This window comes from Chrysochloris asiatica, unplaced genomic scaffold, assembly GCF_000296735.1.
Source record: "Chrysochloris asiatica unplaced genomic scaffold, ChrAsi1.0 scaffold00006, whole genome shotgun sequence".
Classification (NCBI taxonomy): domain Eukaryota; kingdom Metazoa; phylum Chordata; class Mammalia; order Afrosoricida; family Chrysochloridae; genus Chrysochloris; species Chrysochloris asiatica.
This window is the reverse complement of record NW_006408524.1, coordinates 28,146,103-28,173,600: the sequence shown is the minus strand read 5'-3', so window position 1 is coordinate 28,173,600 and position 27,498 is coordinate 28,146,103. Positions and strand designations below refer to the sequence as shown.

Here is a 27,498-nt window from a genome sequence, read left to right as displayed (position 1 = left end):
AAGTAAGACCTAAGATTTATTTGTTTCATTATTATGTGTTATGATATTCAGGATTCCCCCCGCCCCCGTGGTCTGGACTCTAGAATTCTTACCTCCTCACCATGGACACAATGCATTTTTGTCATATTAATAACTAGGAATATGGCCTAATTCTCTATGTGGATTCAACACCTGGCAAACTTGTTTGAATACAATGAAATGCAAAGATATGTAGCTTGCCTTCAGTTCTCTAGCATAAAATGTTTTTCTTGTCCAATGGCTATTCAAACTCTGGATTTTACTTAGCCTTTTGTAGCTGGAGAGAGGGGGATTAAAGTAGGGGAGAAGAGGAGGTCTTTCAAAGCTGTGGCAATCAGAAGCTTTTCCTAATATAGAAAAAGATCTGAGACACATGGAAATTGAGACATTTTTTAGAGTGAAAGGGGGAATCTATTATTAATTATATTAGAACAGTAGTCATGAGCTAGACGTATTGTCCTTGACAAACCATAGTCATCCTACTGTGAGACGCTATGGGGAAGAAAGGACTTTAGTCTCTTCTGCCATCCTCTTGGAATCATGGTGTGGCACTGTAGGATCAGTACTGGACAGCTAACAACAAGATGAGTGGTTCAAACCTAGTAGTCACTCTTTGGAAACCCTAAATAGAGTCGTTATGAGTCAGAACTTACTCAGCCCCATTTAGCAGCAACTATCCTGTTGTATCCTAGTGGTTATGAATCAGGCTGAGAACCTCAGGGTCAGCATTGAAACTACCAGCCATTCTGCGGGAGAAAGAGGAGGCGTTCTGCTCCCGTAAAGATTTACAGCCTCGGAAACCCTGTATAGGGTCACTATGAGTTGGAATCGACTCCACGGCACATAGCAACAACAACATCCTGTTGTTAAATTTTATCTGAAGAAAAAGTCCAAACCTTGACTTGCGGTACTGAAGGATTTTTTGGACAAAATAATGAATGATGCAGAAAGCATCAAAAGAAGGAAGGAGTACATAGAGTCGCTGTACCAAAAAGAAATGGCCAATGTTGAACCATTTCAAGAGGTAGCATATAATCAAGAGCCAATGATGGTGAAGGAAGAAGCCCAAGGTGCGTTGAAGGCATGGGCAAAGAACAAAGCACTGGGAATAGATGGAATACAAATTGAAATCTTTCAATAAACTGATGAGGCACTGGAGGCACTCATTTATGCCAAGAAATTTGAAAGCCAGCTACCTGGTCAACTGACTGGAAGAGATCCATATTTGTGCCCATTCCAAAAAGAGGCGACCCAACAGAATGTGAAAATCATCCAACACTACCGTTGATATCCCATGCGAGTAAAATTTTACTAAAGGTAATACAGAAACAACTGTAACCATACATTGACAGAACTTCCAGAGGTTCAAGCCGGATCCAGAAGAGGAGGTGGAATGAGGGCTATCATTGTTGATGTTAAATGGATCTTGGCTAAAAGCAGAGAATACCACAAAGATGTTTACCTCTGCTTTATTAACTATGCCAAAACTTTGAATTGTGTGGCTCATGACAAGCTATGAATATTATGAAGTATGAGTATTACAGAACACTTACCCTGTGCTCATGAGGAACCTGTTCAAACAACTGCCTTTTGGTCTATGAACAGAATGAGGGAACACTGAATGATTTTAAATTAGGAAAGGTATGCACCAGGGTTGTATTCTTTCACCATACTTACTCAATTTATATGATGAGCAAATAATCCGAGAAGCTAGAGTATATGAAGTAAAATGTGGCATCAGGATTGGAGGAAGACTCATTAACAACCTGCGATATGCAGATGATAACAGCCTTGCTTGCTGAAAGCAAAGAGGACTTTTAAAATATTTTTTGATGAAGACCAAAGATCACAGCTTTTGGTATGGATTGCATCTCAATGTAAAGAAAACAAAAACCCTCTCCACTGGACCAATAAACAACATCCATATAAATGGAGAAAAGATTGAAGTTGTCAAAGACTTCATTTCGCTTGGATCAATCATCAGCACTCATGGAAGCAGCAGTCAGATCAAGTGGCATATTGCATTAGTCAAATCTGCTGCTGCACAAGACCTCTTTAAAGTGATGAAGAGCTAAGATGTCAGCTTGAGAACTGAAGTGCACCTGACCCAAATCGTGGTATTTTCAGTAGCCTCATATGCACGTGAAAGTTGAACAGTTAATAAAGAAGACCATAGAAGAATTGATGCATTTGAGTTATGATGGTGGAGGAGAATATTACAAGTGCCATGGACTGCCAAAAGAACAAATAGATCTATGTTGGAAGAAGTACAACCAGAGTGCTCCTTGGAAGCCAGATGGCCAGACTTCATCATTCATACTTTGGACATAGTATCAGGAGGGACCAGTCACTGGAGAAGGGTAATCATGTTCAATAAAGTGGAGGGTCACAGAAAAAGAGGAAGACCACCAATGAGACGGGGTTGGCACAGTGGGGGCAGTGATGAGCTCAGGAGTAGCAACAGTTGTGATATTGGTCCAGGACTGGGCAGTGTTTCAATATGTGTGCATAGGATCACTATGACTGGGTCTGACTCTATGGCATCTAACAACAATAGTCCTGTTAAGACTTACAACATATAGTATTCTGGAGACCTATTTTAGTTCTTCTTTTGGATTAATGTGATAGCAGGTGGAAGCCAGGTGCTCTCTGTACCAGGGTGGTGTTTTTGAATGATAGTCAGTAGAGCATCTTTATCAGAATAATTTGAGGTGCTTACTAAAAATGCAAAATCTTTTATTGGACCTAAGGATCTGTATTTTTATATTTGAGAACTAGGACAAGTTAGAAATGATAGTTAAGTCTGAAGCTCTTCAATTTACATGTGGGTTGTGTTCCCAAAAGCTGCTCATAATTTCACTTGTTCCTTTAGGCCCAACTGAGGGGATTTCTCTCTTACTCAATTCTGTAAGGCCACTATGACCCAGATTCCAAAAACATTATAAAAGAAGAAAGTTACAAGTATATTTCACTCAAGAGTATGTTATATAAAAATTTTAAACACAGTTTTAGTTCATCAAATCTAATGGTGTGTAAAAAACATAAAGCAAACATAATATACCATGTCCAAGTTGGATTTAAATCACGAGTCCCAGTGGTACTGTGGGTTAATAACGCTGGATCGCAAAGTTGGTTTGAACTTCAAGGTCGGCAGTTCAAGCTCACCAGCCACTCCTAAGAAACCTGATACAGGGTCGCTTTGAGTCAGAACTGACTCGACAGGGCTTAACAACAACAAAGACAAGGGTGGCCTTATGAGAAAATACAGTGATGGAAGTAACTGCAGTAGATTAAAGTAGAGGAGAACTTCAATAAGCACAGAAGGAGAATTTGATACTATTCAGTACCTGTTCATGATTTTTTTTAAATGGTTGGTAAATTAAGACTAGGAAGGAGCTTCCTTAATCTTACCATAGCAACAAAAGCAAAATTGAAATGTTAAAAGTATTCCCTTTAAAATCAGAAGCCTGGAATCTTAGCAGATCTGTCAGAGACCTCTGGCATGCCAGCCAGCCTCATTTCTTCCTGAGGACCCATTTCACTCCCACAATATGAAAGAACCCAAGGAGCCATCCTAAATCAAGAGACACTTGCCACGCTTCCAGCACAGTTGTGCATTGGTAAAAGGAACTGGCCTGAGATAATAAATGAAGAAGGCTTCCAAAAAGTTCATGGAAACATTTCTTTATTTTTTCATTCCATTTTTCTATGAACTTTTTGAAGCCCTTTAGTAGAGAAAATAACAGATGATATAAAAAATAATAATTGTTATAACAGATGATAAAACTTCACTTCTCCTTAAACTAGGAATATGAGTAATATTTGGGAATCAGATTTCTCTGGCAATAAACACTTTGCCTATCACCAACTATGCTGAGGCAAAGCATCTAACAAATGCTGCCCAACACCATAAACAAGCTTGTTGTTAACAAGCTTAAGAGTTGGCCAGAACTGGATAGAAAAGCAGGACTGGCTATTGGGGAAGATGATCATCTTGTTCAGAATTTTATGAACTAGGCTGAGTTCTCTTGACAAAGTAAGTGTGCGTTCAAACCTAGAGAAACTTATTGATAGGAAATGGCTCATGTCATTGTGGAGTCTGACAAGTCACAAAGTCTGTGGCTGAGGCATCAGCCTGGAGGCTTCTTCTGACACTTGTGGTCGCAAGGACTGATGAACCCAAAACCAGCAGGTCAGACAGCAATCTGCTGACTCTTCTCTTAAGAACTGATGGTCAGAAGATATCAAGTCTGATGCAGGATTAAGAGAGCAAGCTTTGCCAGCAGACATCTGTTTATACTGTGTGCAAGCCACATCCCCAAGAAAATTCACTACCAACTGATTGGCTGTCCATAGATCACAGAATGGAGGATAATTGCATAATACCCATCAAACATCTGACATTCATGGCCTACCTAAGTTGACACTTAAACTGTCACAAGCTTCCAGCAATGAGGCAAACTGAATTGATTCAGCTTCTGAAAATGATTATGAAACTTGAAGAATTTAGGATCTGCATACTTTCTCTATGTAGCATTTCAACCCTTGGACAATGCTGCATTTTAATTACTAGTTCTCCACAATATTTTTTCAGTTACTTAAGCCAAAAAAGTCTAGGAAAGTGAAGTTTATTATGAAGGTTTATAAATTCTGCCTAGTTAAAAAATAAAAAGTCATTAACTAGTCAATGATGTTTATTACATATAGTCAGTATTCTGTTGGAGGATCCATAAGCACAATAAAACAAATAACAGAAACAAGAGGTTTAAAAGGAAAATAATCAGTTTATTTGCAAATAATATGATTGTTTTGTAGAGAAAATCTACAAATTATTAGAAATAATAGTTTAGCAAAGTACTTGAAAATCAAACTGCTAACAAAAGTCACTTGTATTTCTATATGTGGTCTAGCAAATAGCAAACATCTAGAAATAATATTGAAGACAGTCATCCTTTATAATAGAGAATATTACATATCAGTGATTCAAATGTGACGTAAATTAGGAATTGTAAGTAATCTAATTCTTTGTACCCTAGATAATTTGACTACAAAAAAAAAACAAAAACAAAAATCAAGCCCATTGCCACCAAGTTAGTTCTAAATCATAGCAACCCTGTAGAACAACAGGAGCTTAACTGAGTGGCCCCCAGATGGATGTTTGCCAAAATAAGAATGTGAATTACCGCTCAAAACTTTTTTAACCAAGCATATGTTTGTTCTGCTACTCTGGCTGATATCAAAATGTGTTGTTTATATCTGCATGTTTTTAACAAAGAAGGCCAAGTTTCATATGCTTTGAAAATCTTTTAGAAAAATAACTTCCTTCCTTGACCGCCTCTTCAGTTATTATAGAGAACCTATTAGCTGTGATCAGGCCTTCACCACTTTGTCACTCCCAAAGGAGCCAGTAACTATGGCTTCAGACAGGATTTCTACAAGCAACCAACTTTCACCATACTTAGCCAATGCATTCTCAAATTTCTGGATACTTTCTGAATTAATCTAAGTCATGTTGGGCTGTTTCTTCAGCCTTTTCATTTCATTTATTTTCTCCTACTGATTATTGTTTTTTGCATAGGCAGTAAGGATTACAAAGGGACACAAGGAGACTTCTGGGAATGATAGATGTGTTTTTCATCTCAGCTGTTGGTATGGATTGAATTGTGTTCGTCCAAAATATGTCAACTTGGCTGGGCCATGATTTCTTAGTATTTATGTAATTACTCTCCATTTGGTGATCTGATTTAATTATCCTATGTGTTGTTAATCCCTCTCCTTTAATATTAACGGGAGTTCCTGGTGTGGAGCTATAGAATAAACACTGGACTATTAATCACAAGGTTTGTAGTTAAAACCCACCAGTCACTCTTCGGAACCTCTGTACAGGCTTGCTATGAGTCGGAACCAACTCAGTGGCACTTAACAACAGCAACAACAGCATGATGTGAGTGATACAGGAGTAAAGGTAGGGTGCTAATGTGGCAGAGTGCAATTTACAGGCTTTGGTTTTATCTTGAGTCAGTCTCCTTGTCATGGTGTGGCACTGTGAGTTAATGCGCTGGACTGCAAGGTCAGTTTGAACTGCCCTGTTGGCATTTCAAGCTCACCAGTTGCTCCTCGAAAATCCTATAAAGGGTCTCCATGGGTTGGAACCAACTCGACAGCATTTAACAACAACAACAAACACCATAAGAGAAGAGCTGGAAGCAGAGCAAGTGATTTCAACCCAGGGTCCCTGTGCTATGAACCTCCTAGACCCAAGGGAAAATTGATGTCAAGACACATGTAGATCTTCAAGGGACGTCAGGACCCCCAGCATTGAAAAGAGTCCAGGACCTTCCCCTGGAGCTGACAGTGAGCATTACAGTCCCTCTAACTGACACCCTGAATTCAGACTCCTAGCCTCCTAAGCTGTGATGGGAATACATTTCTGTGTTTTAAAGCCATATACTTGTGTTATTCGGTTATTGCAGCATTAGAGAACTGTATCGATGGTTTCATGGGTGTGTATTCATACATTCACATTTACTATATTGCAGGCTTTAATTAATTATGTTTATCTTATGTCAGTTTTATCTCAAAGATACATTTAAGAAAAAAAGATCTGGAGTATGTTAAATCGGACAACATCTGTCTTTTAATTGTGGTATTTAAGGCATTTACATTTGATACAGGTATTGGGCATGTTGTTTGTTTTTAAGTTTTTATTGTGAATTATGTGTTGGTTTACATGGGAGAACATTATCTTTACATGCATCCTATCGTATTTCGTTTCATTACAATGATTACAATCCCCTGCATGCATCATCAAACAACCAAAGGGTATACCCCAGATATGTTGTTGTTTTAAAGTACCATTGAGTTGGTTCCGACTCATAGAGACCCTGTGTAGGGTTTTGAAGGAGCAGATGGTGGGTTTGAACCACCAACCTGTGATTAGCAGTCCAGTGCTTATCCTACAGCACCATACCAGGACTTAGGGCTTATGGTTGGGTTTCAGTCTTCCACTTCATATTGCTGTTTGATCTCATCTATTCTTTGTTCACTTTTTTTTTGGCCTTGTTTTGGATACATTGAATATTTCTTTCTTTTTATTTTCTTTATTGGCTTATGATCTACAACTATGCTATGGTGTTTAACTGGCTGCTTTAAAATTTATAGTATACTTTAGCTCATCATGATCTTTCTTCAAATGATATTATATAATTTTTTGAAATTGTGTAAGAACTTTACAACAGTATTCAAATGTTTTTTCCCTCCCAACAGTATGTTGTTGTCTGCATTTTATTCCTAAGTATGTTATAAACCCAACAACATACTTTACTGTGCTTCCATTAAACTATCAGTTATCTTTTAAAGAGATAACAAAAATTATATGTACCAACATAGTTAACCATTTCTAGTTCTATTCATTCATATGTGTAGTTCAAAAATTTCATGTGATACTCGTTTTCTTTCTTCCAGAAGGACTTCCCTAGCATTATTTGAGAACAGGTCCACTCCGATGACTTCATTTGACATTTATCTGAAAAGCGCTTATTTCACCGTCCTTTTTGAAAGCTGTTTTTCATGTGTATTGAATTCTAGGGTTTTGTTTAGTACATTAAAGATAACTACTCTATTGCCTTTTAATTTAATGTAATTAAATGTTCTTATTTACTTAAAGTGTCCTTTTCCTTCATCAATATTTTCTTATTATGACTGTTTTAAGCCACTTAAAGGATCACTTGTGGAGGTGTAGGATAAGCACTGGATTGCTAACTGCAAAGTTGGCAGTTCAAATCACTCAGTTAGTTCCATAAGAGAAAGATGAGGCTTTTTGTTCCCCATAAAGATTCACAGCTTTGGATATCCTAAATAGAGTCACTATGAGTTAGAATCGACTCTATGGCAGTGGATTAGATGGGGTGAGCCTTTTTATTACAGGATCCCTCTGAGTCAGAATCAACTCGATTCCGTGAGCTTTGTTTGAGTTTTTGGTATTATGACGTTGTAGTTTTCTTTAGTAATTGTTTCTGTTCCTCCATTTTTCTTGTCCTTTCGTTATTCTAATCACATTTATTAGATTCCATGAAGCTGTCTCGTATTTCAGAGATTCTCTGTTCATTTATCCCCATCTTTTGTTCTGTTTTCCATGTTAGGTAGTTTCTATGGCTGTATCTTCAGGTTACTAAGGTTTTTTTCCTGCAGTGTGTAATCTGCTGTTACAGTCTGGTGTATTTGTCATCGTAAACATTATGGTTTTCATTTCTAGAAGTTCCGTTTGGGTCTTTTGTGTATTTTCCATGTGTTTGTTTAGCATGCTTCCCCACATCTGTCAGTGTGTCACATTGTGGTAGCGTTCCAAACAGTAGATGAATGTGTTCTCAGAAGTGTTATATTAGTTCGGAGGGTTTACATTTGTAATTTTGATGGCCAACTTCTCGTGCCAGTTTGTCACACTGTGGTTACTTGTGTGCTACTGTGATGCTGGAAGCTATGTCAGTGATACGTCAAATCACAGCATGGCCTCCTATGGTAGACAGATTCCAGCGGCGCTTCCAGACTGAAACAGCAGCAAAACATTGTCTGCTGTTGTTCTAGAGGGTGAGGCTCTCAAAGTGTGACTGAAAAGATCTGCCCTCTTAAAGTAGAGCTGATCTTAGTGACATGGATGGAGCACAGCTCAAAGTAAGAAGAAATAGCTGCAATAATCCATTAGAAATTAGAATATGGGCTGTACAAAGTACTTTGTTATTTGCCATTGAGCCGGTTGCATCTCATAACAGCCTTATACAGGGTTTCTTAGAAAGCGCCTGGTAGATCTGAACTGCCAACCGTGCTGTTAGCAGTCTAGTGTTTATACTTTAGTGCTGCACCAATATATGAATGCTGGAATATTGGAAGTCATTAAAAATAAAATGAAACACATAAAAATCAGTATCCTAAGCATTAGTGAACTGAAATGAATAGGTATTGGCCATTTTGAATCTACAACTTATGGTTTATTAGAAGAGGAGTGATAAATTCAAGAGGACTGGTACCACATTCATCATCAAAAAGGTCATCTCAAGATCTGTCTTGAAGTTCAGTGCTGCTTGTGATAGGAAAATATCTATAGCCCTGGTATGGTGCTATAGGATAAGTACTGGACTGAAAGGACGGTTTGAGCCACAGAGTTGGTGGTTCAAACTCACCAGCTGCTCCTTGGAAGCCCTATACAGGGTCAATGTGAGTCCAACTTGATAGCACTTACCAACAATAAGTAAGAACAGTTGATAATGATTTTATTCAGGCAGTAAATAAGGAAACTAAAGAGTTGTTGCCTCTGAATTATGATGTCAGCAAAGAATGGACTGCCTAAAGAACAAATCTGTCTTGGAAGAAGTATAGCCAAAATACTCCTTAGAAGTGAGAATGGTGGGACTTCGTCTCTCCTGCTTTGGACATGTTATCAGAAGAAACCAGTCTCTGGAGGAGGACACCATGCTTGGTCAATTAGTTGTTGTTAAGTGCTGTCTGGTGGGTTCTGACGCATAGCGACCCTGTATAGGGTTTCCAAGGAGCAGCTGGTGAGTTTGAACCACCGACTTTATGGTTCAAACCACCCTTGCAGTCCAGTGCTTTAACTCTGCAGTGCCACATCAGGATTAAATTAGAGGGTCAGCAAAAAAGAGGACGGTCCACACTGAGGTAGATTGACACGGTGGCCAAAACAGTGGATTCAAGCATAGCAATGATTGCGAAGGTGGTGTGCGACCAGGCAGTGTTTGTTCTGTTGCATCTGGTGTTGGAATGAGTTGAGACTCAGTGGCACCTAAGACCATTGTTTGCCAATATGTTCTCTCAAAGGATTGAACCAATTTTCTCACCAATCTGTTAGGAAAGTACCAAATGACATGTAGTAGTTGTTGTTGTTATGTGCCATGGAGTTGGTTCCAATTCATAGCGACCCTGTACAGGGTTTCCCAGGCTGTAAATCTTTACGGGAGCAGAAAGCCTCATCTTTCTTCCGCGGAACTGCTGGTAGTTTCAAACTGATGACCCTGAGGTTAGCAGCCTGATTCGTAACCACTATGCTACCAGAGCTCCTTGCTGCTCATCTGACAGGTAGAAAATACTACCACAATACAATTTTAATTTGTATTTCTTGTCTGAGTAAGTTTGTACATCTTCTTAATTTAAAAGCCTTTTGTCCTTCTGTATTTTATCTAGTTTGTTGGTCATTCATGTATCATTTGTGGTTAGAATGTTAACTAGATTACTTACTGGTGGTTGTTGTTGTTATGTGCCGTGGAAGTGGTTCTGACTCATAGCGACCCTGCACAGGGTTTCCCAGGCTGTAAATCTTTACAGGAGCAGAAAGCCTCATCTTTCTGCCACACTACTGGTGGTATGCAGTTGCTTTTTTGTAATGAATGCATAGTTAATGGACATAACCTATAGCGAGTTGCTTAGAATACATTTAATAAAATATAATCATACTAAATCCAGTGAAATCAATTCTTTAATAGTTTTAGGATTATTACGGTCATTTATAGAGAGTTTTATTCAAAGGTTGAATTAGCTGATTTTTCAGACAAATTTTCACAGTTCAAAGTAAAGTCAGGTTAGTCTGTTTTCGAGTGTGGGAGTACTGTTCTAAAATTAGTGTGATAGATGAAAAAGTAAGAATCGTACCTTCAGAAGTCACTTTTAGATGAAAAAGAACAAACTTTTCCTAGAATTGCTCTGAAATTGTGCTGATTAATTTTTCTCTAAAGAGAGTTCTCATAAAAACAGATACAGAGCAAAATAAAATACAAGGTGAATCATTTTTTAGTTCAGAAAGTTACAAAGCAAGAAGACCAATGTGTGTGTGGTCTCTTTTATTCATAGCACGAGGCATAGTTTGCTCAAATTTCTGAAAGTTAAAATTGACCAAAACAGTAAAATTGACTAAATGAGTCCAATACTTATTTTACTACCTTGAAGAATATACTTTACCCTAAGTGTTACGTGAAAACAAATTTTTAAAATATTTTAAGTACCTGTTGAATTAGTAACAGATTAAATTTTGCAAAATTGAAATTAACTTTTAAGTTTTACATTTACTGAAGCTGTTTGCACACTTTCAATGCTAACTCATACATTGAAAAACTAAAAGTCAATTTCAATGTTAAAGATAAAAATGGATCACTGTATAAGTATAAACCCATTTTTGAGCAATAATTTTATTTCCTTTAAATTTAATTTAATAATTATCAAAAAGTAAATGTTTTTAATCTCAATATAAAAACAAAACCACTGACAAAATTATCTCGGAATATTTCACAGAACTTTCATAGAATTTGCCAAAATTTTATCTCGGATTAGATTGCATGACCAGCTCTTTGTGCCTTGAGAATGAGATCACTGGTCTGACAAATACTCTACAAAAGGAGGTGTGGTTTCTAGTCCATGAATAATGGCAACTCCTGAAGAGTTTTATTAGGAGCAGCTTGTTTTGTTACGTGAACCTAACCTCACTTGGTTAGGTTCCAAAGACCAGCTTGTTTTGCAGAAATCAACATTATGGGGAAATCAAGATCACAAAATAGAGGATGACAACATCATTATGTAACTGCCAAACTGCTGTGATTCATTACTGCCCACATTGGTACATACCTCAACCATCACATCCAATGTATCTCCCCTTAAACCTGGTGTTTGTTACTGTTAGATATAGGTTGCTAACAGATAGAGTAGTTGGTTAGGGTTAGTAGTTGTACTGGACTGCTAACCACCTCAAGGTTGGTGGTTCAAACCCACCAGCCACTCCTCAGAAACTCTATACAGGGTCACTGTGACTCAGAACTGACTCAGAGGCACCTGAAAACAACAACAGCAGCAGGTGCATTTAAAATCTGAATTGTCTCAGAAAGTCTGAGTTTATAGATAGAAAATAAATTCTGTCCCACAGATAACCATGGATCAACACGCATGGTTAGATGACAGTGTATTCTTCCTAGCCATTCAGTACCATATCCAGGCAGTTTTATAAATTTATATATCCAGTCCTTTTCTTTACCTCATCCCAAACACCTCTAACTTCCTGCTACTATCATTTATATCTATCGGCTCCCATACCCTCTGTGGAGTCCTGGTATGGTGCTGTGGATTAATGCGCTGGAATGATTAGTCGGTTTCATCTGCAAGGTTGGCAATTCAAACTCACCAGCCGCTCCTCGGAAACCCTATACAGGGTCGCTATGGGTTGGAACTGAGTCAACGTCACTTAACTACAACAACATACCCTCTGTACAATTAACTAGGTAGGCAGTTGCGTACCAAATGAGTGAAGTAGCAAAATGAGCCAGTAGCTTATTTATTATATTTTGTTAATTCTTAATTAACTTAGAACCTGGCTTTATTTATACAATTGAACAATGTATTTTTAGAGTTGCATCAGTATGGAGAAGCATCCAGCACACAGCCGTCAGGTACGCTGCACTTCCAGGACATTCTCTGGTACTCTGTTTTGCTATCTTACCAGCCAACTAAATTTACATTGAGCTTAATCATCTTGGGTTGGATTGTTTTCATTGCCAGTGCATTGAGCTGCATGCCATGGCCAAATTAGCCAATTACATTTTAGCATTATTAATAATGTTTGTACGCCTGCTTCTAAAATTGAATATCTGAACACACACACACAAAAATTTACTGAGTTAACTGATTTTGTTTAAGCATTAATGTTTAGCCTTTTCAGACTTACTGAAAATGTTCTTTAATACATTCTGCCAAAATCACTTCATTGTAAATTACTAAAATGTTATCATATGATCCTAAATTTCATTCTTCTAAATAATTTTAATATGCATAGATCACATTACATTTACTGCACTACTAATACAATGTTTCCACTTGTTTGAATATCTTTGTTTTAAAAAGTGTGATAAACAAATAGAAAAATAATGCTTAGTAGTTATTCTGACTGGTTCTCTATGTTTTTCCGCTTATTAAAATTTACTTTCTCATTAATGCTATATAAAAAGATTCTATGAAAAACGAAAGCTGAATTTTTATAAATATGTGTTAAACAAATCTGTTGTAGAAAAATGATTGGTGTGAACTTGTCATCAAATACTGAAAATGCTTAATTTAATTAGAATTTGAATTAAAGTTAGTAAGCAAAATTATTTCACATCTTAGAGAATCTAACTGCTACATTTTTACTAATGAAGCTTTTTTATTTTAAAAAATTTTTTTAATGAATTTAAATAGGAAAATTCAGTGCTTTTTCAGTGTTTGTCATATAATTAATTTAATGTAGTGATCGTATAAATCAGAGCAGCATGAATCAAAAAGAAATATTTCTATACCAGTTTTGGCCAGTGTAAATCCATGTGGTTAAAAATATGTATTGCCAGAGATGAAAATTGAATTTCTAAATTTTAAAGGTTACAAAATATATTCAGGTCTGTCTTTAACATGAAATTTTCTTGTTTAATTTTGGTTTTGAAGGCCCTTTCACAAAGTTACTCCAAATGTGACATACTGAAATCCTAATCTTCGTATATTAAATCAGGATACTAATGGAAAATATAGCAGTTATTTGTTAGATAAAGAGCAGAGTGGGTTAGAAAAACCATGTGAAAAGGTTAGGGAGAAGAGAAGTAGGAAAGTAGACTAGAGTGATTGTCAAACTGTTGATTAAGAATTAGAACTGAAAAGAAATTTAAGGTAGTAGTAATGTTTTGGGTATTTTTTTCAGTACATTTTCCTTTCTGATACCAGCTTATTCTGTTACTTCTAAGAATTTGATTTTTTTTGTGAGAGACAAGTTCCTTAGTTTTAATTCCTAAAACATGTCAAAACAATTAAATCACATTGGTTAAAAAAAATTTTTTTTTCCCAAAAAAACCCCATAGTAAAAGATACATCTATAGTATTCTTAATTGTGCTGTGTATTTTAGGTATTTGTGAAATGTCATTTTGATTATAATCCATACAACGATAACCTGATACCCTGCAAAGAAGCTGGATTAAAGTTTTCAAAAGGAGAAATTCTTCAGATTGTAAACAGAGAAGACCCAAACTGGTGGCAGGTTAGTATACTTCTTAACATTATCTCAACTGCTTTTCTGTTTTTAATCTTTGATCTAGCCAGTATGTGAGTGTTCAGGATGAAGGTGTTTGCATTTGTTCCAATGGTTTTTCCCACATGAAGAGCTCCTGCTTCATGGCTACTAATTTTGTGGACTTTGTGGAAAGGGACTTTGTGAGTAGCTGCTTATAAATGTGTAATTCACAGGCTTTTGGTACTACCAAAAGTTTAGGAATCAGATCAATTGGTTCAGTTTAGGAATCAGATCAATTGGTTCTTCATAATAATTGGTTTCTTGATCACAAGAAATATATGCTATGGGGCAGAATAACTCATGTGGGGTAATTATACTTTTTGGTTTGGCTTTAGTTTAAAATAGAAGTGCTTAGTATGAGTATTGGAGTCTTACCTCTCTCCCTCTGTGTATGTATGTTCATGGCAAGCAACACATGATTTCTTAGCTCTTAAGTATGTTTGCCTACCTCTTCTCAGTTACTGAGAAATGAAACTTTACTCATCAGCTTAGTTTGTTTTTGGATTAAAATCTCTGTCTACAGAAGGGGGCTTGTGTTACCACTTTTCCGTCTCTGGGCTTTCCAGCTCTGTGTTGATGTTCTCTTTCCTTTCCCTGATATAACTTACAGGAAGCTCCAGCAACAGTAGGAATTCTATTTTTCCACTTGTTTATGTCAGCTAACCAAACTGACAAATCGGAAAGTCTGAAATCATTTAAACTATCATAGTAATAAGAAAGGACCCAGGACCCACTAAACTCTAAATGTAACTGAGCTACTGGTAATTCACATTAGCTCAATACATTATACTGAATTCTAAGGAGAGAGTGGATCATAGAGGGCAGTCTTATTAATGGGTCTTTACATTTTAATTAGAGCCTTCTTCTGTACCATGTACTGTGTGATAAGCGAACTAAGAAATGGGTAAATTAAACAGAATCCATGATATCAAAGATTTCCCCTAACCCCTTATCTTAAAAATCTACATTCTATGACTATTTTTCACTATTTTAATTGTAAATATGATGCCAGTAAGATTAAGTTAGTCATTATATTATGAAACAGTACAAGTAGTATTAGGAGTCCTGGTGTGGCGCTGTAGGCTAATGAGTCAGACTGCAGAGTTGTTTTGAACTGCAAGGTCAGTGGTTCAAGCTCACCAGCTACTCCTTGGAAACCCTATACAGGGTCGCTGTGAGTCAGAATCAACTTGACGGCACTTAACAACAGTAGTAGTATTAGTAGTAGGTGCCATCAAGTTGGTACCAGCTTAGAGTGACCCTGTGCACAATAGAACGAAACACTGCCTGGTGCTGTACCAACCTCAACAATCATTGCTACACCTGAGCCCACTGCTGCCGTCACTGTGCCAGTCCATGTCATTGGGGGTCTTCCTCTCTTTCTCCAACCCTCCACTTTACCAAACATGATATCCTTCTCCAGTGATTGGTCCCTCCTGACAATATGTCTTAAGTAAGAAACGAAGTCTGGTCATCCTGGCCTCCAAGGAGCACTCTGGCTGCACTTCTTCTAACACAGATCTGTTGGTTCTTTTGGCAGCCCATGGCACTTTCAGTATTCTCCTCCAACACCATAACTCAAATGCATCAATTCTGCGATCTTCCTTATTCACTGTCCAACTTTTGCATGCATATGAGGTTATTGAAAATAATTAGTAGTACTAGGTTAAATGTCTTAACCCATGTTATAGAATAGCATTTATTTATTTCGTATACTACTTTGTATTATTTGACTAGCTTAATATTATAAATAAAATGTTTTACTAATTTAAAGAGTTTATACAGAATTGAATTTTGGTTCAAAAATTTCACTACCAGATAACAGATGCTAAAAATATTAGGTGCCAGTTAATTCCACAGTGCTGAAGTGTTTTTTAAACTATTGTAACTGGCATTGCCATTGGGTTTAAATCTCAGAAGGTCCGTTTTTAAGAACCAATATGATTTATTTTACTGACTACTGCTTGTCCTACTTATTAAAATACTTAATGGTCTCAAGTTTTGGTCACTGAGATATACAATTCATTAATTTGATTCTAGGCTAGCCATATAAAAGAGGGAGGAAGCGCTGGTCTCATTCCAAGCCAGTTCCTGGAAGAGAAGAGAAAGGCATTTGTTAGAAGAGACTGGGACAATTCAGGTGATGAGCTTGACACAATAAATAACAAGTAGTCCTTTACGAAAGGAGCTCTGGTGGCACAGTGGCTAAGCAACTGGCTGCTAACGGAAAGGTCAGCAGTTCAAATCCACCAGCTGTTCCAAGGGAGAAAGATGTGGCAGTCTACTCCTATGAAGATGACCGCCCTGGGAACCTTGTGGGGTAGTTCTAGTCTGCCCTGTAAGTCGCCATGAGTTGGACTCAACTCAGCAGCAGTGGTATTAATCCTTTTTGGTCACCTTTCTTTGCTCTTTTCATCTAAATAAAGCAAATGTGTTTACCTAAAATATATTTAGAATTAAGAGTCCAGTCCCCATCTGCTTTATTTTGCCTTTCAGAAGTAAACGCTTTGGTCCCTATCTGTCACCTGTTGATATATAGTGTCAAAATTCAGGGGTCATCTCACCCCTATTCCCGTCTGCTTCATAGGATGCAACAGTAGGAAGATAATTCTGTGATCCCTATATAAAACCATAGGATGACTTGGGGAGATCTGCCATCTTGCTTTAGTTACATTTATCTTGTCATTCTCAGGACCTTTCTGTGGAACTATAAGTAGCAAAAAAAAGAAAAAAATGATGTACCTCACAACTAGAAATGCAGGTAGGTTTTAACTCTTCCATGTTTTCTTTGAATTTTTTGTTGGTGCCATGTGGTTTCAGTAACGGGAAATATGTTTTGGTTCTGTTTTGTCTTTTGTTTTAAGTAATACGGATTTTAATACATGTGTGTGAAACACATGCCCCAACTAAACTCATGACGGTTGGTTTGGGTGGGGCAAGGCCATTCCTTCAGATTCGTAAAGTTTTACAGGTCCCTGCCAGGCGGTAGCATGTTCTATAACGTAGGAGAGCAGCTTCCCCAAAAAACCTGGAAGGCTGAAAATGTTGGTGGATGAAATGTCCCATGGGTCACAGAAAGGTTAAATAGCTTCTGAGAAGTCCAAGTTGAATAGTTTTTTTAGTGTCACTATGGAATATGCTCTCTAAATGTCTTAATTTAAAATGAATGTAATTCGTATTATTACCCCATTGTAAGGAGCTGGCATGTCAACACAAATTACACAAATTACAGTTGCTCCATCTCAATGTGACACACACTTGTAATACTGCCGGTGTGCTTTATTTCACAAGTGCAGTTTACAAAGATTTATCCTTGAATTAATGGAAAGATACTATAGTCGAAACAGTTTGTACAATACAACTTTGAAATAGTAATTCATGTGCAGTTTGTAATGGGCAGACATACCTTTATGAAGATATTAAAAGTAAGGACATTATATTCTGCCGTACTTTGTCCATGCTACTTTTGGGGGGGGGAAGGCACTGAATTAAGTGGATCTTGGTCTGATCTAGTAGGATTCTTTCTCAATCCTTAGATCTTCAAAAAAAGCAAAATATGGAAACTACCATCTTTATTCTTCTCAGTTGTAGAGACTGACAGGAATGAAATGCAGCTTTTTGGATCAAGAAGACTCTGAGAAGCCTTTGGAGGCTTAATCAAAGGAGTTGACAGTTTTTAAAGTACTTAACTTCAGAGCTACCTATGCTGGTGATCAGCTAAATTGTACACCATAAAGGAAATAATATAGAAGGGGAAATCGACTCCTTTCTCTCTTACTGTTCACTTAATGTACTGTGGAGAATTTGTGCAAAGAGGGAGTTGCTGTTAAGATGCTAACCTAAGGAAGAAACGTTATTACTACAGACTGAGAGTTTTAGCAATAATAGGTAATGTAATGTGCAAAATCTGCTTTGGCCTTATTATCCGTCAAAGACAAACCCTTAAAACATTCTTGCAAAATAGAAAATTTGTCATTTTCCCATTGACTAAGATTATGATTTCTGGAACGTGTTTCTTCTAAAAACAGCTTGGAAACCAGAATTCCTTTTTATGCAAGATGTTTTAATTCTTCATACTTAAATATCAGTATGTTGTCTATAAGAACTCCTGGTGGCACAAAGATTAGGTGCTTGGCTTCTAACTGAAAGCTGGGTGGGTTAAGTTACTCTGTGAGAGAAAAGCCTGGAGATACTACAACTGGGAAGGCAGCTTCCCTAAAAGCCCTGAGAGGCTGAAAATGTTGGTGCACACAACAGGTCACAGGCGGTTTAAATAGCGTCTGAGAAGTCCAAGTGGAATGGCTTTGTAGTGTTAAATAGAGCATAAACTCTAAATGTCTAGTTTATTGTCTAAGCACTTTGGTAAAGATTGATGTATGTGCTGTCAAGTCAGTTCCGACTTATAGCAACCCTGAAAGGGTTTCCAAGAAGCGACTGGTGGGTTTGAACCACCATCCTTAAGATTAGCAGTCCAGTGCTTATCCTACAGTGCGACACCAGGGCTTCTTGTAAAGATTACAGCCTAGGAAACCCCCATGGAGCTATTTTACTCTGTCGTATGGGCTCCCTATGAGTTAAAATTGACTTGAGGCCACCCAATACCAGTAACATGGGTCTGTATGCATTTTATTAATAAGCAAACTGATTTTTAAAACGTCACCCACACATGTGTTTGTTCAGATCATTGAGAAAAGAAACACATTCCATTCCTATGGAAGCAGTCACAGTGCATATACTTGTTAGCTTAAATGCTATAAATTAATTTGTCATTTGATTATGTCTATAATAAAGAGGTTTTAATGAGTTGAGTATCCAACAAGGATGGATAAAGCACAGGCATATTTCTAGTTAGAAAAACAAAATTTTAAGGGCAACTGGCTGAAAACAGGTATTCAAACCAAGATGTAAAATAATTTTTGTACACTTCCAAATTTGTAAAAGCAAATCTGCACTGAGTGGACCAATTTAGGTGATAATTAACTATCAAAACCACTGGGCCATACGTCAACAGAATATCAGGGGAGTGTCTTGCATATAAAGGAACTGAATATGGCTTCTACTTTCCTTTTATATTTAGAATTTGATCGCCATGAAATCCAAATATATGAAGAGGTAGCCAAAATGCCCCCCTTCCAGAGGAAGACATTAGTATTAATAGGAGCCCAAGGTGTGGGCCGAAGAAGCTTGAAAAACAGGTTCATAGTATTGAATCCCACTAAATTTGGAACTACAGTGCCATGTAAGTATTCTGTGCTTTCTTTACTGTTTGTCTGGGAAAGGTATGGGTACATGGGGAAAAGGAAATCTTATTATTACTTAATATCAATTTCTTATTATGCCAGTGAAAATGAAAAAAAATAGAAGATATTTTCAGAACTCAGTAATTCTATAGCTGTCTTGATACAGCACTGTTGGTGTGTTAACTGGTGGCATTTGCTTCTTCACACTATTTAGTCCAGAAATTTTAGATTTAAATGCAAGTGTTTACGAGTTGTGGCAGAATCAGCATAAATTTCGTGTTTTCTTGTACAATTAACATTTGCATGGAATGTTGCATTTTACCCTTTACATCGCCCAGGGACTCTTCACCTGTTGTCACAGAGAGGAAAGCTTGCTGGCTCCTCAAGCAGTCTCTGTGTGGTAGTCTTTGTGAATGTAGGTGGTCCAGCATGCAGCTCTCAATCCTGTAAGAACATAAACTTGCTTTTTGATAGAACATCAAAAGCATCCAGTCTTCCAGAGCAAGCAGCATCAATTAAGGTCGCAAAGATGGATGTATAAAATAAACGTATGGATCATACACAGACTAGTGATGAGAGGTTTAACTACTAAGTGAACTAGACACACATTTTGTGATCTTTGCATTCTTTCCCTAGTTGCATGTTTACATGAAAAGTCAGTTAATAATAGAAGTGTGCCTTATGAGGATGGAATTAGAACAAAGAATTACATGACATCACTGTCTCATATAAGGACTGATCACATTTGTCTTTATTTTGTAGACTTATGTGCCTCAATCTGTGGACATTACTTTGCCTGGGCAATGCAAGCAACAAACTTAACGTTGCCTCAATTGTTGTTGTTAAGTACTGTTGAGTCCGTTCTGACCCTAGCCACCCTTTATAGGGTTTCCCAGGAGTGAGCTTGACCTGCCACCAGCCTTGAGGTTCAAACTGACCTTGCCGTCCAGCACATTAACCCACTGCGCCGTCATCAATAACCTCCTCCTTTTCTGTGATTCTATAGCTGGTGCTGTAGGATAAGCACTGACACACAAGGTTGGTTTGAAACACAAGGTCAGTGGTTCAAACTCGCTAGCCACTCCTCAGAAACCCTGTACAGGGTCGCTATGAGCCAGAACTGAATAGCACTTAATAGCCACAATTACTGACCTAGGAGCGTGGTGACTCCATACAATAAGCACTGCGCTGCAAACCATAAGGTCTGTGGTTCGAGCTGCCAGCTGGTCCGTAGGAGAAAGATGAAGCTTTCTGCTCCCGAGAAGATTTAAGGCCTCAGAAATTTATTCAGGGTCACTATGAGTCAGAATCAATTCAATAGCGCTAAATAATAACAAATTGCTGGCTTGGTATGATCCTGGACAGTTAACTATGAAGGTCAGCAGTTGAAACCCACCAGCTGATCTTAGAAACCCTATACCTATGAGTTGGGTCACTATGAGTTGAAATTGACTCGATGTCACTTAACAGCAACAATGACGATTGCTGACCAGGGCGGCCCCCTTTTAATGAACACATTATTTCTTTAGCTGTATTGATTGCTTTAGGCTGTTGTAAGTCAGATCTCAGCCTGAGGTCATTCCATTTCTTGAAGACAGATCTTACAGTGTCTCTGCATTTAATTCTGTGAGCAATGTTATTGCTAAAATTCTTAGGGGTTGGAGAATTAACCTTGTTGCATCCACATACTACTTACACTTTGTCAGGGTAAGGCTTTGGATTAAAGGCACTAAATTCATACAAATCTTAATTAAGTAGTTAACAGATTAAAAACCTCACTGTGATAAAACTATATAGTTATGCAATGAGGAAAAAGTTTTCATTTTTATGGAATTAAATACTTGCACAGTTTTTTAAATCAAGTTGTACTTCACATATAATAAAAAGAACTGATGTTTTGTCTTCCCTTACTCAACCTTTGGCCCAATTACCAGAGACAGCCATTTTTCTTTCTTTTTTTTTTAGCTATTTGTTTTAGTGGTCTCCCATATTTATCAATAATGTCTTCATTCTGCTTTTTATTCAGTTAATGCTTTATATATTGACTTCCTAACCACCCTCCCAAGATCATGAAAACTATTTTTAGTTAATACCATTTTATTTTCTTAAACAGCTTCTGCCTTCCCACCCCTAGAAATCAATGAGTTGTTGTTTTTCCTTCCCTTCCTCTTTTTACTTGGGTTTTATATAGGATTTTATGTGCGTGCGTGTGTGTATGTGTACGCTAAACCACTCTATCCAGTATAAGTTGTGATTTTATTTTCTTGAAGACATCTGTCTCAGAACCCTGTCTTCTGCTCAGTAGGGACCGCATGTGACCTATGAGACCCGCCCAGCTGTTAACAGTGGAGTATTTCTCTTGTTGCTTTCCTGGACTGAAGCTGTTGTTCTGCCTCTGATATCTTTCCTCATTTTTACTACTTTGTTTTGCTGGGGAACATCCTCTTGCAACGTTTTGTAGCAAGAAAGGATGTATAGGTCGTAATTTCTGCTGCTTTGTATTTGAAGGCTTATTTTTTTTCTGCCCTGTATTTGATTGTGTAGCTGAGAATAGCATTTTAAATTTGTAAAGCTCTGAAAATGTTATCCTTGATTTAACATATTGAGAAGTCCATTGCCATTCTAATTGTTACTCTTCATCACCTGATTTTTTGAAATTTCAGAAACATCCGGGCCTTGGTTTGTGAAGTATTGTGAAATGTAGTGGTGATGTGCCTTGCTGTGCATGAGTTTTTATTTGTTATGGTGAAGATCAGTGGGCTCTTCAGTCTAGAGAGTCATGTGCTCCATTCATTGTTTAAGCCTTTTTGTTCTTGTTGTTCCATCTGCCTAGAACATTCTGCTTCCTCACCACTCACCCCTATGCCCCCAAACCCATCTTCACATACTTGGATTTTACTTTTCATTGAGGCCACAACTTCTAAGAGGCCTTTACTAATCATTCAACTTAAAGTAGCCTCCCCAGCACCTTGTGGCTATGTTTCAGCCCTTCCTGTCAATTCTCATTTGTTACTTAGTTACTCAGCTACCTCTGTGTGCAATAATATGCTCCCGGAGAATAAAGAGTTTGTCTGTCTTTTGCATTCAGTAAATTCAGCTTCTAGAATGTAGTCTGTCATATACATTATATATAATTTAATGAGAGAATGAACATTGTATCATGAGCATTATTCACAAGTCATCAGCTCTGTGGCAAACTTGGTTTTATGTGTACGTGTGCTGCAGTTTGGTTTTATGTGTATGTGTGCTGTGTTTTGGTTTTATGTGTACATGTGCTGCGTTTTGGTTTTATGTGTATGTAAGCTACATTTTGGTTTTATGTGGACGTGTGCTGCGTTTTGGTTTTATGTGTATGTGTGCTGCGTTTTGGTTTTATGTGTATGTTGGACTCCTGGTATGATACTGTAAGAGCAGCACTGGACTGTAAACCACAAGGTTGGCGGTTCAAACTCACCAGCTGCTCTTTGGAAACCCTATACAGGGTTGCTATGAATTGGAACCAATTTGATGGCACTTAACACCAACATGAACCATTGTTGCTGTTGCCCACGTGTGTGTGTGTGTGTGTATGTTTTGGGCAGTGGGGAAATTATTTGTGCTGTAGTAGTGCCATGATGAAATATGTATATAAAAACCTTATATAGAATTATCAGATTAAATGGTGTATATATAAGTGCTCCAATTTCTTGATTTCCTAGTCCCAAATTAATATCCATTGTACTAAAATTTGTCTTCGTGCAAGCCTTTTACTTTGAATAAAGATTCATAATCTGAATTTTTTTATGGAAAGATTTAGATATGCTCATGCTTCAAGTCAACTCTCACCTCATACAGTGTAGGTGTTTGACTTTCCTTGAAACCATTCACACTTACGTAACATCCAACGTTTTTTTTTAAGCTCCAAAATCAACAGAGAAAAGAAACCCTGATTGTAGTGTGCCAGGTTTACCATATTTCTGATACAAAACATTGTTCTGCACATTATTAAGTGGTTAAGTAGCCCTGGTGGCACAGTTGTTGAGTGCTCATCTAATAACCAAATGGTCACTAGTTCAAATCCACTATCTGCTGTATGGAAGAAAGAATGTGGCAATTTACTCATAATGATTACATAATGATTATAGCCCAGAAAAAAACTCATGAAGCAGGTCTCGTCTGTCATACAGGGTCACATGAATCAGAGTTTGAGGCTTACAACAACAGAAACATGTAGCTGGGAAAGTAGATAAGGGGAAGGAAATAAATGCTGATGTATTGTATTAAAGGAGTCCTGGTGTGGCTGTAGGATGAGTGCTGGGCTGCTAACCGCAAGGTCGGTGGTTCAAACCCACCAGTTGCTCATCAGAAACTCTATACAGTGTTGCTAAGATAAGAACTGACCCAATAGCACTTTATCAACGTTATACATTGACCTAATTGCTTTATAAGATGATTCTAAAAGAAAATAATTGTGATTCCAGGGGCATAAATTGTTTTATGACTCATGCTTTCTCTTTAACATTGGCTTCTTGACCTTAGTTAAGAGCTGTTACAATGTAGAATTTTGTCTATCAGTCACAGAAATCAAATTCTAAGATCCCGTCAACCTGTTCCAGGAATATAAAGGGGTCAAATATGTGGCAATCGAGTTGTTGTTTTTTTAAGTATTCTACAGAGAAAGGTATTGTAGTTTAAATCCTCTTGTAAACTGAACAATATTTCTCTAAGATTCCCTCAACATGTTGGGAGGTAGAAATGGAAATAATGTGTATGATATATACATGTTTCTTTCAAGCAGCACATTCACACACATGGTTTCACCGACAAAAAAACAAAAAAAAAACGTATTCTTCTAAAATTATGTTCCCAAGTATTGAGTGGGTCCCAGTGATGTATTTATCTTGAGAGTTCAGAATTGCCCTACAGAGTTTTATTGTGCCACCTTTTGTGAATAATTCCAGAAACCTTACCAACAACGTAGTTTTGGTTATAAAAAGCCATTGTAGCATCTTGAAGGTTCTTGAAGCTACTTGATACTGTCCACAGTGCATCCTAGAAATCCACCATCAAGGTCAGAGAATAATGAAAAAGGGGAATTCTGTTGTCTGTATTGACTCATTTATGAGCTATACCCCATATGATTGAGCTTGGGTTAAAAGTTCATTTTATCATCATGGAAGTTTGCTTGATGCCTATATACTTATTACAGATAGTCATAATGTCAGTTATTGTTTATCCCAATTACTGATTTTATTTGGTTTGGGCTTCTGGTGTGGCACTGTAGAATCAGCACTGGACTGTGAACCACAAGGTTAACAGTTCAAACCCACCTGCTGCTCCTTGCAAACATTATACAGGGTCACTGTGAGTCAGAACTGATTCGATGGTATTGAACAGCAACAGTAATAGTTTGAATATCTGTATTATGCATACGTAATCTGCATGTAAGGAGCCCTGGTGGCACAGTGGTTAAAGTGCTTGACTGACAACCAAAAGTTCAGTGGCTTGAACCCACCATTTACTCCATGGGAGAAAGATGTGGCAATAAGCTCTCGTAAAGATTACAGTCTTGGACACCCAATAAGGTGGTTCTACTCTGTCGTGTCAGGTCACTATGAGTCAGAACCGACTTAAGTACAGTGGATTTGGTTTGGGGTATTTTTTAGCCCTGGTATGGTACTACTGTAGGATAAGCACTGAACTGCAAGGTCAGCGATTCAAACATACCAGCTGCTTCTCTTAATCCACATGGTCTCTATGAGTTGGGGAAAAAAAAAATTTTTTTTTACAGTGTACCTAGTTTGTATCTATCTTGTTAAGTGCCACATGTTATAAGTTAGAGTAGAGGAAATTGATAGACCCTAATAACGCTGAGGGAGCCCCCCAGTGTGGCGCTGTGGATTACTGCACCAGACTGCAAAGCCATCTGAATTGCAAAGTCGGTAGTTCAAGCTCACCAGCTGCTCTTCAGAAACCCTATGCATGTACTTATTACAGGTAGTCATACAGGGTCACTATGGGTCAGAACCAACTCGACAGCACTTCACAACAACAATAACACTGAGGTGGAGAGCTCTGCACTGAAGTATAAAATAGAACAGTGAATATTTGAAACAATCGATAAGCAGAAAACAAAGGTTTGATTTTAAGAACAGATGAATTGATTACTTGTGAGTAAAGCTAATTTCAGAAAAGTGATAGTAGCAATTAAGAATTAGAAGAACTTCCCTTATTGAGCATTCATTAAGGAAATGTAAATGTGGGGGGAAATTGGATCTGATAGATTCTGTAAGAAAAGGAAGGTCCTCCTAAACTGAGAGAATAAATTTCTATTTGTTTAAAAAAAAATAGAGGGAGAGTCAGTTTGCAAAAATATTCATTTGCCATGTATTCCTCGTGCTTGTTAAGACTCAACATAATTAAGCATTTCGTTTTAGGGCCATGCTTGTAAGTACTTTTGAGCTTCAAACTTTAAAAAGCGCTTTTTTGGTGCACATCATATGTTGCCAAATACCTGTTTAAAACATGCCTCATAATCAGTCAGCAAACGTTTTCTGGGTTAGGGCTACATAGTAAATATTTCAGACTTTGTAGTCTGCACTGCCTCTCATAATTACTCTGCCTTTGTATTTTGAAAGTAACCATTGCTGTTGTTACAGTGCCATGAAGTCAGTTCCAACCCATAGCGACCCTGTATAAGGTTTCCAAGAGGCGGTTTGTGAGCTTGAACTGCCAGCCTTTCAGTTCAAAACCACTTGGTAGCCCAGCACATTAACCCACAGCACCACACCAGGACTCGAAAAGTAACCACAGAAAAGCATGAATGAATAAGCGTGCTTCTGTTCCATGGCCTTTAATTCACCAAGCTCTGCACTAGGTTAATTTAGTCTTATTTTTTTTACCATATAACCTCATTGTACAAATTCTCAACATCATTTTATGTAGTTACTTCACGGAAACCAAGGGAAGATGAAAAAGATGGCCAGGCATATCAATTTGTGTCACGATCTGAGATGGAAGCAGATATTAAAGCTGGAAAATACTTGGAGCATGGGGAATATGAAGGCAATCTCTATGGAACCAAGATTGATTCTATTCTGGAGGTTGTCCAGACTGGAAGAACTTGTATCTTGGATGTCAACCCACAAGTAAGCTGAAGTGATTACACTGCTTTCTGTGTTTGGGGTTGGTATTTGTTTATTGTTTTTTTTGTTTGCACTTTTATTTTCTGTTCTTTGTTTTTTCCAGAATTGTGAAGGGTACTCGTGAGTATTTTCCTATATTACATGATAAAGAACTGTATTATATTTCCCAATTAGTTACATAAATATCTAGCCAACTAATCAACAGACATTGAATAGCAGTAGAAACCAGGTGGCTAGGTCTTTAATAGAAGTTTATTAATTATGTACTTGCTCAAGTAATACATGTACAAGTATATGTTGGTGATGGTGGTGATTATGTGCTATGGAGTCAATTCCAACCCATAGTGACACCTGTAAATCTTTACGGGAGCAGAAAGCCTCATCTTTCTCCTCCGGAACAGCTGGTAGTTTCAAACTGCTGACCTTGAGGTTAGCAACCCAACTCAAAACCACTACGCTACTTTAAAAGTCAGACAAGGCTGTTATGTTGTTGCTATGTGCCGTGGAGTTGGTTCCGACTCATAGGAGGGTTTCCGAGGCTGTAAATCTTTACGGGAGCAGAAAGCCTCATCTTTCTCCTGCGAACAGCTGGTAGTTTCAAACTGCTGTGCCTGAGGTTCGCAGCCCAATTCGTAATCACTACGCTACCAGAGCTCCTTTAAGGTTGTTGTAAAAGGATTCAATAATAGAAGTTGTGCTTACCTGATTCTCTCTCTCAAGCACACACATGCACAAATATGCACACATACACACACTCATTCTCATATTCGTCTCTCTCATCCACCTCAATTCTACACAGCTGTACCTGACTTCCACTCCAAAATCAATATTAAAAGGCATGTTTCTGTCTAGTGATTTTGTTCTGCCTTGTTACTGCTTGTTTGCCATTGAGGAAAGTCTGACCTAGTGACCTTGTCTGACAGAGTTGAGCTTCCCCATAGGGTTTCTAAGGATGTCAGCTTAAGGACTAAGGTGCGCCTAACCCAAGCCATGCTATTTTCAATAACCTCATATGGATGCAAAAGCTGGACAGTG

General features: G+C 37.7%; 1 protein-coding gene across 1 annotated transcript in view; it reads left to right on the top strand.

Moving 5' to 3' along the window:
- MPP6 (membrane protein, palmitoylated 6 (MAGUK p55 subfamily member 6)) overlaps positions 1–27,498 on the top strand; it is a 66,647-nt gene that overhangs the window by 30,407 nt on the left and 8,742 nt on the right. The window contains exons 5-9 of the mRNA XM_006832207.1: positions 13,935–14,066; positions 16,140–16,239; positions 16,792–16,860; positions 19,177–19,338; positions 26,264–26,466. Coding sequence (XP_006832270.1) covers positions 13,935–14,066; positions 16,140–16,239; positions 16,792–16,860; positions 19,177–19,338; positions 26,264–26,466 — 666 coding nt within the window. The remainder of the gene's footprint in view (positions 1–13,934; positions 14,067–16,139; positions 16,240–16,791; positions 16,861–19,176; positions 19,339–26,263; positions 26,467–27,498) is intronic.